The following is a 13594-nucleotide window of genomic DNA, read 5'->3' as shown; positions in this document are numbered from 1 at the left end:
TTGTTACATTTCTTAAATAGGCGGTGGTGGTGGTGGTGGGTGGTGGTGGTGGTGGTAATCGGTGGTTGGTGGTGGTGATAATCGGAGGTGGTGGTGGTGGTAATCAGCGGCGGTGGGCGGTGGTGGTGGGAGGAGGTGGTTATATATATAGGTGGTTATTAGGTTGGTTTTAAATTAAATTAGGTTAAAGGTAGGTTAGTCATTTTAACGTTTAGGACACCCCTTATCACCATAGGGAAGGTGGCCTAATAAAACCATGCTCCCCTCAAAAAAAATCATGGTCCCTAAAAAAATCATTCTTAATTTTGGGGTGTGCTTTTTTTTGAAGCCTTAAAGTTAACAGAGAAGGCCCAAAACAACAGCTCATTGCAAAACCCCACCCGTACAATTTAAAAACACCTCTTCGGCTTCTATGTTTTTATCCCTAGCCAGTCGTTGAAGTAATTACGCGGTAGAGTAGAGATGAAGAGTCCAAATTAGGATTCAACATCAATACAGAAAGTATCGAAGATTTAAGGTAAAATTTCTTGGTTTTAGTGATTTCAGCTGTTGAATTTGTTGCTTTCTCTTAGTCTTTTGATACCTTCCTCCCCATAAAAACTTAAACCCTAGTATATTGTAAAACCCTGAATATGAATTTATCTATCGACTTGTCTTTGAATTTTCCGTCACTACGTTTCTCTTCTTATAATTAGCTCTTCATAATCAATGAATAACCTTAGAATCATTGTATACTAGGCTTATTAGCAGACTTGCAGTCAAGTTAGGGTTTCAGTGAATGTATGTGAATCGTTCTATGTAATTTCCTTGATGAAATTGTTTGTTTTTCTAGTGTAAGTATTGAAATGTTGGCTACACTAAGAAATTATACGACCAATTATCTATCTCTTCATCAAAATCGAGGAAGTGCTGAAAATGATTTACACTAGTGATTTTCCTGTTTTAAGTTTGTTTCTGAGAGCAAGTCTTATGGTGGAATCCATCCATCTTCCACGCCACCCCAGCACTTGGAACTGTGGATGGAAGCGCAAGTGTAATGGTGGAATAGTAGAAACGATATTCTTAATGGAGCTAAAAAACGCAATTAAGAATGAAGCTTTTTTTCCAGCCGTTAGATTTCAACAACTCATTTTAAATCTACGGATAAAAAAAAACGCAATTCTTATTGGCGTTTAGATGGATTCCACGAACCCTTCCACCAAACCATGGAACCCTTCTTGGATTTTTTGTGAAAAGCCCCAACTTGGAAGCCACTAGACTTAACATTCCATGGTTTTTCCACACTTGGAATAGGTTGGATTCCACCATAAGATTTGCTCTAGGCTTTTCTGATGCTACTGATTCACACTACTTAATTCTGTGCACCGTTTCTGCAGAAATTTTGTTTCTACAAAATGCTCCAGAAGACAAGCTCTGACATATCGTATTAGAGAGATTGCTCTTTGTAATGGCTGCTTCTGAAAAGACAGCCGTGAGGAACAGAGTGAAGGTTCGCCTTCCCCGAGTTGGATCAAGAACAGAACTTATTGAAGCCAAAAGTAAGCAAGGATTTCATGAGATGTATTCTGCCACTTCGGAAGGAGGTAATCTGCAAAATTTTGGGAACAGCTGTTCAAGTAAAGGTACTAAATCATTTGATCTTTCATATGGGTTTGACCAACCGACACTATTAAAGTGTAAAACTTATCCCGTTATTGCTGGTACAGAAAGGAAAACATGTGCGAGCAAAGTCGTTGAAAATGAATCTAATCAATTGGAAAAGTTCATTGCCAAAATGCCCAATGTTGAATTTATTTCGCCAGATGCTCACAAAAGTCGAAGGTCGTTAGAGTTAGATGGCAGAAAAATGAAGAGACAAAGAACAAATACTATCGACATAGAATTGTTAAATTGTTCAAGTGGCCATTCCTTTGCATATTGTGAAGAAAAAACTTACATGGAGACGAGTAAACGGGAAAAGGGTGCAGCCCTAGTGGCGCGTGTTGGTGAACCTGGACCTGGAAAGTGTATGTATGGTCAAATAGGAAAGAGGCAGATACTTGACTATGAGAAGAGGCTAGACTGTACCAAGATACTAAGGAAACTGATGACTCATCCAGACTCTTGGATATTTAATAGGCCGGTTGACCCAATCGAGCTGAATATTCCAGATTATTTCTCTATTATTACTGAACCAATGGACTTGGGCACAGTTAAACAAAAACTACAGGCGAAAAGGTATTTGAATGGCAGTGTGTTCGCCTCTGATGTGCGATTAACCTTTTCAAATGCCATGAGATATAATCCACCAAGTAATTATGTTCATGGATTGGCTCGGGAGCTAAATAATGATTTTGGATCACTGTGGAGAGCTGTTCAAGCAAAATGGAGTTCGGAAAGCTCAATGGTTGCTCGGAAGCCAACTCTTAATAAAAGATCGGAAGAAGCTCAGACTCTGAGAAAAGGGGGTCCAAAAGAAGATGCTCCATCTTGTTTGAATCAATTGCCGGAAATTTCATTGTCACCTTCCCTTAGGACTAAGATGAGAAAAGATATCATGGAAATATCGAAAGGAAAAGTTTCAGGAGACTTACTTAATTGTTTGCGAAGATCTGGTTTGATCAATCAAATGGAAGAAAAAATCCAAATTGACATTGATGCATTTGATGATGAGAAGCTGTCAAAATGGCATAAAATAATAAGGCCATATCTTAATTCAGAACCAGCAACTGTAAGTAACTTTTCAGTGTTAATCATTTCACACTGAAGTGTTTCTATTTTCTCCGGGCTTTTTTGCCAGTTGATTTATCCAAGAGATTCTGAGTTATGTAAACTTTTTGTTACATTTCTAGTCTGTTCTGGTAAAAAAATCTGGTGGAAATGGCTCCATACAGAAAAAGCTTCATAACGGTATGATCTTGTAGAACACTTTTTATTAATGCTGCCCATAAGTTTTGTTATTTAGTCCTAATTTGTTTACATGTTTAGGAGCGCGTGTCAATATAACTCCTAATACAAAAGTAGCTGCTCGTGTTGATGGTGGCAGCATGGACAGCAAAGGCATTGGTCAAAAGGAACTCTCCCAATCTTCAAGTAAGTCTTAACCTGATCTGTTTCATAGATCTCCCTATTGGTCAGTTATTTAAGAAATATATCTACACAAAACTTCAGTGGTTTGACGGCGTGTTTTCTTGTTCCACTTGTACTCCACTTGCCTGTAGATTCTGACAGAGTCCAATGTAAGAATAATTCTGCACACCCTGGTGGTCCACATAACTTGGTATGTGTTACCTAATCTGTTAACTTAATTTCTCATCTTGGGTTTTCTATTATGAAGAACCCAATTTCTTCAGATATATAACTTTCAGAAAAAAATAAAATATTCTAGGATCCTCTAGCTAATGGCACTGGTGGACGGGAAATTAGCACGCTTGATCCTAATGCTGATGGTGAGAAAGAGTTTTCTTATCTTAGTTATCTGTGGAAGCTGTATTGCCTGATTTTTCATATTCTTCCTGATATTTGCCTGTTCTGAATTGCATTGAGACTTGACTTGTGAGAGTTGCGAGTGCTGTAGATGACAGAAAAGTCAAGTATAGTGCTTCTCCTGCAACTCCTGTCATGCCCGTTGCTTCCAGAGAAGGTTAGTAAATTAATCGTCTAGAATTATGCCTTCACGAACTCTGTTGGTTGAAAGAGGATACGGCTTTATTCTTGTACAGTCAATCATATATATAATTATTAAATGGTTCAGTTGTGAGAGCTATCTTCATTCTTATTTGTTTGGGTCAGTTGCACTGAAATGTTATTGATATAATCAGACATATTTGGTTCTCTTTTCCTAACAAAATTTCAGAACCCATCATCTTAAGGGCATTCTAATGGATTTGCTGATCTCCGCATTCTTACAAATTTTTATGTGTTCTGTTTCTTCGCAAGGTCTCCAGTTTATAGGCACACGGGAGATTAATCCCATTTCAATAGAATTCACAAAAGAGGGTTTATAATTTCTTATGAACAGGGTCTCAATTGCAAAATTTGAGAAATTCCAATACAAGAAAATAATTGAATCATTAAATAGGATTGTGCTTTTCTGAACAGATCCGATAAAATACAAGCAGAACTGAACTTAACTAGACTACCTTTTCTCTACCTCTACAGGTCTACTACATCCATAATTTCATCACTCTGTCCTTTCCCCCTGAGGCTACCTTCTCGCCATCCGGACTCCAATCGACAGCAAAAACCTTCTCAAGAAAAGATCAAAATTAGTGGTGCCACAAGTTCAATAGTAAAAAGCAGTGTGATACTAAATTAGAGAAGAAAAATTACCTCATCCTCATGACCTGGAAGATCCTGCTTTAACTTTTGCTTCTGGATATCCCATACCTAAAAGGATAAATTGCAGAACAGAGAAAAGGTTAGTATTATTAGCAACAGAGAACGTATAATTCGTACAACACAATATTGCTTCTGGTAAATTCTTGTTTAGGTCCTAGATGGTCAATAAAGAGATTTCATGGTAAATAATTGAGGGAGTCAAACTTTGTCTAGTGCCAACTTGTCACAAATATACTATTGGCGAAAACGTGAAAACCAATTACCTTCAGCGTAGAATCCTTGCTACCACTTAAAAGAAGCCTACTATCAGCAGACCAGCTGTAAAAAAAAACAAAAACCACAGACACGGGCTGAGGGGTGAGGACTAGCTTACTTGAAGGATATTAAATAAAAGAGGGAATACTATAAAAGAATTTGAACCTTATCTGGTATACGGGTCCAACATGACCACGGAAAACTGCAACAAACTTCCCAGTGGTACCATTCCACAACTTGACTGACTTGTCAAATGAAGCACTTGCTATCCATTGTCCATCCGGGGAGAAGTAAACATGGTTCACAAGCTGTATGGCAGGTACAAAGTCTCATGTGTTAAGCAACTACAAGAAATTATAGATTCTTTTGCACATATATTCACAAGTTTCACTACAGTAAGCACAATATTGAGCTAATTCATTACCGATTTCTACTAAGATGTCTACTTTCTTACTCCCGTATCCAAAACTCACTATTCAAACTAAACTAAACCAAGTCTTAAAGTCCTTATCTGAAAGCATGCTCTCACAGCCCAAGACACTTTTCGATTAAAGTTTCGAAAAGCTGCTAACATAATCTGTTGGTCCCAAGGCCAACCGTTCAAATTTCGGGAGGATAAGCAATAGCTTTTTACCAAATAATAAACTCCGATATCCTTTCTACAAAAGAAGTTTGCTATTGTTGGGATAGATTATAGAGACTGCAGTGCAACAAGCGGAAAGTAATTTAATCAAAGCAAATGAAAGTGACAAAGGAAAAAACAAGCAGAAGTAGGCTTACCTGTTGGTGACCAGTCAGGCGGGCTTTGTTGTGCTTACTGACAGCAGGTTCCCAAAGGAACATGGTGAAATCATCAGACCCAGATACCAGTCTTTCAGGAGCATTTCCTCTCATTTTGTTATACCTCTCAAGAGCCACCTAACAGACAATTAAAAGCAAGGTCAGTGGACAATATAAAACTACCAGTACAATAGGAAAAATGTAAGGACCCATTACCGACACAAAGTTTTTGAGTTCACAAAACATGAGATAAGTGTCTTGCCACAATGTTTATATGGTTATGCAGGAGATGGCCTAAGGCAGTTACGGTTATAAAGGGGATACATTGAACATTGCATTAACAGATAGCTACAAAGTTTTTTAACAAGAAAAAACATTTTACTGGTCAAGAAGACACACCAAAAGCAGTCCTTTTCTTTTGATTATTTGGAATGAGCTGATTCTTACACTTGTAGCTGCCATTTGACAGCTGATGCTCAAACTACAAAATTCTATGGCTATAGACTACTAACTCATCTAGCAACACCACACTGAGAAAGAAAAAGCTAAGTATATTTTCCTTCCTCAATTGACTTCAAACATTAAAAATCCAATAAATTCGAACTCACAGCATGCAAACAGAGGTGGTTGTTAAAAGAGACTGAAAATCACAAGGCTAAAGGAAGAAAGTAGCAAAAGACTACTACCTCTTTCATTTCCTCAGGTGATGAATATTGTTTTCCAGTATGATCAAATGCTCCTGTGCGAAGCACATATTCAGTGCTCAATGCCAGAGAGTTCACCCAGTGTCCGTGCCCCTAAGATCAAAATGAATCAACAGAAATCAACACAGTATCTTTAAAAAAACAAAAAGAAAACATAAACACTAGGATAACGGGGGAAACAATAATGCTATATCCCCGAACTAAAAGTTGGGCCCTTCTAATCCCAACCGACGTGGTTGTCTACGTGGTTTTCAAAAAAAAATATTCCTTAATAATATGATTTCAGAGCTTTTCCTAATTGAGTCGATTACTTGGTTTGTTCTAATTTGATAAGTAAATGATGGGTTTTGGTACATTTTGGTGGTTCGATTTTGAAAGTTACAGAAAGTAATTAAGGTGAATTATTTAGAAACATTAATTCTCCCTCAGCAGACTAGAAAACCCCGAAATTGAAACTTAAAAATCACTAATCAGAAGCAAATAAATATATATTTACCTTCAATTCGCGAACCAACTTGCCTTGTGTAGTTTCCCATACTTTAATCGTACAATCTTGAGAGCTGCAATAATTTACTTGAATAGGTAAGTAAACTCATCTATACCTTCTGATACTTGATAGTCACATCGTCAGGCAATAGCAGATATGTTCATTAAGGAGCTTTTTTGTGTTAATATTTTGAGCAAAAAAACAAAGAGAAGTTGTTCAACATGTTGTGCCTGTGTCAGCACTTGGAATAACTTAAACAATGATCCATATCCAGTTAACAAAAAGAGAGCTCCTTGACAGTCATTTTTGAAAAGATATGATGCAAAGTACAACCAATAAGTTTCAAAATAGTAAAACGCATACATACATGTTGCAACTGGTAACATGATCATGATAATTGTGACGAGTCAAGAAAAAATAATATAGTTAAAATAAAAACAAATCGGATTAAGAAAAACAAATAAGTGTACCCTGAATATATCATTCCATCTCCACCCCATTTAACACAAGTTACTGCAAGCGTGTGTCCAGTAAGAGCAATAACACATCTTCTTAGTGAAATGTCCCAAATGCGTACATCCCCATCTTTACTTGAAGTTGCAAAGCGGCGACATGGAGAACTCAGGTGTACAGGCTCCCATGAAATGGCAGTAATCCATTTTTTGTGGCCCTGATATAAGAGTAAGAGTGTGAGATCTTCATTAAGAAACAAGGAAAAGAAACCATTCCTTGCAAAGAAAAGGTTACTGCATAGATGACCTACTTGTAAATGAACCAAACAAACACCGAATTAAATAAGATCAATAAGTGGACATGAGATTTTACAATGAATGGATTTCCTGATTGCTTCCCAGTCTGCGGATCCCAGCTCAGAATTTCTCCAGACTTGCTACCACTTACAAGACGCTTACCATCAGGTGACCATGCGATGCAGAGAACCCAGTTTTTGTGTCCTGAATAAGAGACAAGACAATGAAGTAAGGATTAGTTATTGGAACCCACATTTTACAGAAGGAAGGCTGATCCCATGATATCTATAGTAGGAAGGCTAATCCCACATTTTGCCATGATATCCATAGTAGGAAGGCCGTGCCACTCCCTTAGCAAACTAAAACCCAGATAAGAACAAAAATCTAGTACTCTAGTCTTGCGTCATGTGTAAATATAATTTAACTATATCTTCGGTTGGGACTGAAATTCCTATCCCTCGAGTAGGCTGGAATATAAATACACATAATCTTACAACTATTTAGTCATAACCAAGATGTAGTACAATGCTTAAATTCATACTAGACGAAGTAAGAAATACAGACATATGATAGTCTTCTACCTTAAGGCTCCTTAGAAGTGCTTGAAGAGATCTAAAGCCGTATAACCTTTGGTAGCACCAGTCTCCTATTTTATAAGGTGAGGATGTGTACCCATACCAGAGACCAATTAAATGTTTAAGATAATAAAGTAAATGCTTGACATATAAATGTGCCCACTAATTAAAAATGCTTCTCAGGAGATTGCCACATCACTCCAATTGCTGTTGTATGATTAGCCGCCTGAACTAAGCCATGCTCATTCATTCATACCAGAAAAACTAGTTCGGCCAAAATACCATCAATATGAGAATCAACTAGTTACTAAACAACCATCCCTAATAAAAGCTCAAATACAGCACCTGTACAAGTGTGCATTGGGGTCTGAGTAGTAAGATCCCATAACCGCACAGTAGTATCACCAGAGCCACTCGCTAGTTGTTTGCCATCAGGGCTGAAAGCAACTGTAAGAACAGCTTCTGTATGACCTGCACCAGGGAGAAAAAAGGTATAAGACGAATATTATCATAACAACTCCAGAAAAGTACTCAATTTGAGCATCTGAGATTAAGAAAAAAAAAATCTAGAAATCTAAATAAATAGCAGAAATTACAGTAAATAGACGACCGATCCCATACCGGCAATAGTGGCAGAGCAGCGATTGACTGGACGAATACGAAAGATTGCTTGAGGTTGGTAAACAATCTTCAACACCTTCTCCACAGAAACTGCAATTATTAAGCTTAAAAAGTCAATAAACCAAACAATTCAGAATCAACTAATCAAAACAGAAAATGGAATTGCTGTTTGTAAGTTTAACCTTTGTTCTTTTCTAGATACGCTCCGAGTTGCAGTACAAGCTCTTGATCTGATATGTAAAATGAATAAGGCAATTTATCCTCCTGAAAAATCAAACAAACACTTAAGAATTGAAGTTTCAGGAAACTCAATCAAAGAAACCAAAAATCGCAAAATTTCTTACATTGTTTAGAAGTTTATTGACGAGCTGTTGAAGTTGAGGAGGTCCAGCGTTTTGTGGAAGAAACATAGAAGGTCCTAAAGGAGTTCCTTCTGGGTCTGTTAACAGACACATGATATTGCTATTGTTGTCCATATCTTTCCGCTCTTGAGCTTCCATTACTTCAATCCAAAATTCTTGTAGAATTTTTTCAGCAGAAAGTTTCAGAGAGGTTTAGGGTTTTGGGAAACCTAACCTTTTGTGTAAGGTTTACCAAAACAAAAGTTGGGATAGTAAGTGAATATTGTTGTCATAGGAGGGATAAAATCGTCACATACGTAACCAAATGCGATGCTTGAAATTGAAAGTTTCTCTCCAACACCAGCCGCCGCTTTTGGTTGAGTTTGGTTTTGTTTTGCCCGGAATTCTACGCGTAGAATTGTGACGGCCACGGCAGACAATAAATCGGGAGCACTCCGAGTCTGTGGTGAATTATTTAGGACCTATCATTACCGAAGATATTTTGAAATAAAATGAAAAAATCGCTTAGTCGACTATTTTCCTTAACTAGTTTATCTTCCGTGCGATGCACGGGTCAGCTTTCTGCTTATGAAATACATAAAAAATCAATGAGTTGATATTTTAATCCTCCAGGTTAGGTCTGTCAATGGAAGAATATTCTTCGGATATTTAGAATTCTGATATCCGACAGGTTAAGCACTATCAGATATTCGATATCCGATAATATCCTGTAGGATATCAAAATCAGATATCGATTCCGATAGGTTAAGCTATCGGATATCGGATATTTATCCGATAATATCCGATTCTGACAAGAAAAACAACTATTGTCTGTAAAACATATGCAAAGCAGCAAAGGTGATATTTAAATTAAATTTCTCACACATACCATCCAAATTGTCTTCAAAAAGTCTTAAAATATTACTCTTAAGTAGTTATGTCTCTAAGTAAGTCTCTTACACACACATACATGAAAAGAAACACAAGCAAATGCTATAGAAAGTAAGATAAGTATTTGTCACTCTCCTCTCCAGTCTCCAGCCTCTGACCCTCTTGACTTCATTCGTCGTTGATTTCCAAATTTTCCATATCTGCATTCAGACAAACACACATAGATTAGATCCAAATTGAAGTGCTAACAATAAATAGAGATTAGTAGTATTTCAGAAAAAACATCTAAGTAGATAGTTTGTTTTGTACTGCTCATTTCTCTCTAAATCAAAATATACTGGTCAAAACCAGCATCCGGGATGCTTTTCTCTTATGTAGTCATAATATATTTCAATAGGAACTAAAAAGAATAACAGATTACAGATGGATCTATGCAATGAGTTTAAGCAAAAAAAAAAAAAAAAAAAATGTTACATTCACAAATGAAATCTGGCAACCAATCGTTTAAGCACAGCAATGCTTCAACAAGCTCTGGATCTAATGAAGCTCTGTGTGTTGTAAGCACTCTACCACCTGCACTGAACATTGATTCGGATGCCACACTGGTGACTGGGATAGCCAAGATATCTCTTGCCATCTTTGCAAGAGTTGGGTACTTAGGTGCATTTAGCTTCCACCAACTTAAGATTTCAAACAAATACTCATCTTTTGGTGAGCCTTTGCTAAGCATTGGTTCTTCTAAATACTTGTCCAACTCAGATTTCTGCACCTCAAATTCAATGTTCTCCATCATAAACTCAGCATATTCAGGATCACGTACTTCATCTGGATTGTCTGAATCCATCATACTTGAGCTAGAGACAGAGCTGCGGGCGCCAAAATAGTGTTCATCTGCATTTGAGTTTTGTGAATCATACTCATAAAAAAGAGCTGTCAATTTTGTTTTGAATTTGTTATACTCCACTGCATAGCCAGTTCCATACAACTTCTTATAACTAAACTCTACCCATCTTGCTTTGTATCGAGGATCTAACACAACTCCGATGCCCATAACCAAATTACTTTCACGCCAATACACATCGAACTTCTCCCTCATCTTCAACCCCATTTCTCTGATATCCGCATACTCACTGTCTTCCCATTGTTTGATGCATTTGTTAACTTCATAGACCCCATTGTAGTACAGATTTGCAGTTGGATACTTCATCCCTACAAACCTGGTTGAAACATCATTAAACACCTCTAAACAATTGCAAATAACTACCCCTTGTTGCCACTCGTCTTCACTTGGTATACAATCGAATTCAGGATCAAGGACAACAAATCTTTGAAACCCTTTTTTCAACTCAATTGCATTTTTAAGCATAAGAAAAACTGAGTTCCATCGAGTGTCCACGTCAAGACTAACTGCCTTTCCAGACAACCTACATTGTGACAGTGCCGTTTCAAACCTCTCTTTCCTAGCTTGTGAAGCTTTAACATACTTAACACAATCTCTAATTGATTGCACAAACTTAGCAGCAACTTTCATACCATCTAGGACAACCAAATGAAGAATGTGGTTGGCACACCTCATGTGAAACAATTCCCCATCAAGAACTAGACAATCCTTATTATTTAGCCACTTAATCAAATTTCTCATCATCACACCATTAGCAGCAACATTATCAGCAGTTAAAGAAAGGAATTTCCTATCTATGTTCCATTCAATAGTGCAAGTTTTGATACATTCTGTGAGCACATCTCCTGTGTGTGGTGCTGGCACTAAAATATAAGTTAATGTTTTCTTAACCAAATTCCATTTATCATCTATGTAGTGGCATGTTAGACAACAATACCCATCTTTAGTATGCTTAGCAGTCCACATATCAGTTGTAAGACAACATCTAGAGGTCAGATTATCCAATTCTACTTGCAATTCTAGTTTCTGTTCATGAAAAAACTTCATCACATCACTTCTGGTTGTGTTTCTACTCATGATCTTAACAGCGGGGTTCAAAGACTTGCAAAACATTCTAAAGTAAAAATGTTGAGCCATGTTGAGAGGGTAATCATGCTTAGCAATCATTTTAACCATGTATTCCCTAGAAACTGCAGGATCATACTGCCAATTAGCTAATTTTAAAGCTTTGTTACCTGTTGTTTTCAGTGAAGTAGAAATCTGTTGTTGTCCATCCTTGTTTTGTGGTCTCTTTTGGCAAATCTTTAGATGATTACGCAATCTTGTAGTACCACTGGCACTATCAGCATCAACTACCTTCTTGCAATGACGGCATGTACCTAGTACAACAACTTCCCTCACGTGTGTTTTCTTGTTGTGTCTTACTTTACAATCCCTTTCAAATTCATCCCACACTGGTGACCTTATTGCTCTAAGCTTTTTCTTCAGAGCAATTATCAGTGGATCCTCACCAGCTTCTCCATCTTCATCATCTGTATGAGAGCCTGGCATGTTATCATCAGCTAGGTTCTCTTCTGGTTCTGGTAATCTCCTAGTGTTACTAGTACCCGGTGTTGAGCCAATTGTTGAAGCTTGAACACTTTGTGATTGTGAACCACACCTATAAACGACAGCATTTGATTGAGATTGAGACAAAGGGGTTGACTTTGAGGTTGCAACTGTCTTGCCCTTGGCTGGTTTTTTTTAACATTTTCGCAAGTGCTTGCTGTGTATTCCAGTTCAACCAATTTTCATATCAAAACCAAATTTATTGTATCATGAAGTAACACAACATGCCAAATTCAAACCCTAGCAAAGAAATTGTAAAAAAAAATAGCTTCAGAACAGAAGAACCCTATGTAGTCCAAGCATAAATTGACGAGAATAGGTAGTTATAGTCATAGAGGCAGTTGAATTACCAAATACAAAACCCGTTGGTCGAAAAATTATTGAATACAAAACCATCTCAAAAATAGATCAATCCAATCAAACCCTAAAACTAATAACTATCAATATTTAAGTTAAACCCATCTCAAATCTTTCTCTAATTTCATCCATACATGTAAGTCATATCAAACCTTAAGTTTTGATTGCAAGACAAAAACCCTATTTTCATGTGAATCGATGAACCGAACACAAAAATCGAACATAGAAAATAGAAGAGAATCAGTACCTGATTGAGCGGGTGAGTGATTGATAAACAACTGAGTGATTGATTGATCTAGAGAGGCAGAGACAGAGTGGACACTCGAGAGCGACGAGAGGCGACTGCGAAACTAAGAAGAGAAGAAAAAAAGAAATGACTTCTAGTGTCTAGTGGAGTGAAATAACTAGGGTAGGAGAAAATTACAAGTACGTCATTACTCCTTAGCATATTGGATATCTAAACAAACGGATATAGGCTAATACGATTCCGATATGGTAAGAAAGAAATATCCGATAATATATTATATCCGATATCCGATAAAACGGATAAAATCCTATAGGATCTCGAATAATCGGAAACGGATTCCGGATATCGGATAGATATTGACAGGCCTACCTCCAGGTTGTCTCTTGCCTATGGTCTACCCATGGCCTCAACGACTGTTTGAAATGTTACCCTATTTTGAAATCTTATTTGCAACTCGGTGATGCATTTCTTTAAGGTTACACCACTATATGTTCTCTACCTTAATCTAACATTTTAGATATGTTGCCACGAACTATGGTCCATTATGTTGAATCCCGTAAAGATGTTTGGTTAAATATATAAATTATCAAAATGCCATATCCCAACATTCCATGTGGGTCCACCCGATCCAACCATCCACCCACTCTCCCGTGCATGTTAAACCCATCGGTGATGAATGAGACATGATTGGACATCTAGCACCTTGCACCAAATCCACATATTTTATCCGTTGTTTACATGTGGCTTTAAAATACAAT

The 13594-nt window shown here is 37.3% G+C and overlaps 2 protein-coding genes across 5 annotated transcripts; one reads left to right on the top strand and one right to left on the bottom strand.

Annotated features, from left to right (window-relative positions):
• The first annotated feature begins 377 nt into the window (after positions 1-377).
• On the top strand, positions 378-4588 carry LOC113299857 (transcription factor GTE8-like). 4 transcript variants are annotated; one of them, XM_026548967.1, is made up of 8 exons: positions 378-517; positions 1377-2710; positions 2832-2889; positions 2968-3072; positions 3201-3259; positions 3368-3428; positions 3557-3622; positions 4141-4588. In XM_026548967.1, the coding sequence occupies exons 2-8, from the start codon at positions 1448-1450 to the stop codon at positions 4155-4157; spliced, it is 1629 nt and encodes a 542-aa protein (XP_026404752.1). In that variant the 5' UTR covers positions 378-517; positions 1377-1447; the 3' UTR covers positions 4158-4588. The 4 variants fall into 4 exon arrangements, 3 of the variants coding, with proteins under 3 accessions (XP_026404752.1, XP_026404760.1, XP_026404744.1); XR_003335231.1 differs by having other exon boundaries at positions 3368-3622; XM_026548975.1 differs by lacking the exon at positions 4141-4588 and having other exon boundaries at positions 1377-1622; positions 1707-2710; positions 3368-3865.
• LOC113299883 (notchless protein homolog) lies at positions 4012-9090 on the bottom strand. Its single transcript, XM_026548983.1, has 13 exons — positions 8836-9090; positions 8674-8755; positions 8492-8581; positions 8216-8341; positions 7372-7499; positions 7017-7216; positions 6556-6619; positions 6042-6152; positions 5356-5493; positions 4741-4883; positions 4584-4638; positions 4312-4368; positions 4012-4226 (listed from the first exon to the last, which is right to left on the bottom strand). The coding sequence occupies exons 1-13, from the start codon at positions 8989-8991 to the stop codon at positions 4146-4148; spliced, it is 1431 nt and encodes a 476-aa protein (XP_026404768.1). The 5' UTR covers positions 8992-9090; the 3' UTR covers positions 4012-4145.
• Between the last annotated feature and the right edge of the window lie 4504 nt (positions 9091-13594).

This window comes from Papaver somniferum, chromosome 1 (assembly GCF_003573695.1).
Source record: "Papaver somniferum cultivar HN1 chromosome 1, ASM357369v1, whole genome shotgun sequence".
Taxonomy (NCBI): domain Eukaryota; kingdom Viridiplantae; phylum Streptophyta; class Magnoliopsida; order Ranunculales; family Papaveraceae; genus Papaver; species Papaver somniferum.
The sequence above is the reverse complement of the archived record's forward strand: the minus strand, read 5'-3'. Positions and strand labels throughout refer to the sequence as shown.

What these genes read in the sequence shown, in the direction of transcription:
- LOC113299857 (XM_026548959.1), top strand. Translation starts at nt 1,448, where the DNA reads ATGGCTGCTTCTGAAAAGACAGCCGTGAGGAACAGAGTGAAGGTTCGC. An exon ending in ACAGAAAAAGCTTCATAACG is followed by an intron (nt 2,890 to 2,967) that starts GTATGATCTTGT and finishes TTACATGTTTAG; the next exon opens with GAGCGCGTGTCAATATAACT. An exon ending in GGAACTCTCCCAATCTTCAA is followed by an intron (nt 3,073 to 3,200) that starts GTAAGTCTTAAC and finishes ACTTGCCTGTAG; the next exon opens with ATTCTGACAGAGTCCAATGT.
- LOC113299883 (XM_026548983.1), bottom strand. Translation starts at nt 8,991, where the DNA reads ATGGAAGCTCAAGAGCGGAAAGATATGGACAACAATAGCAATATCATG. An exon ending in GCCTGACTGGTCACCAACAG is followed by an intron (nt 4,884 to 5,355) that starts GTAAGCCTACTT and finishes CCTGCCATACAG; the next exon opens with CTTGTGAACCATGTTTACTT. An exon ending in GGACCCGTATACCAGATAAG is followed by an intron (nt 4,639 to 4,740) that starts GTTCAAATTCTT and finishes TTTTTTTTACAG; the next exon opens with CTGGTCTGCTGATAGTAGGC.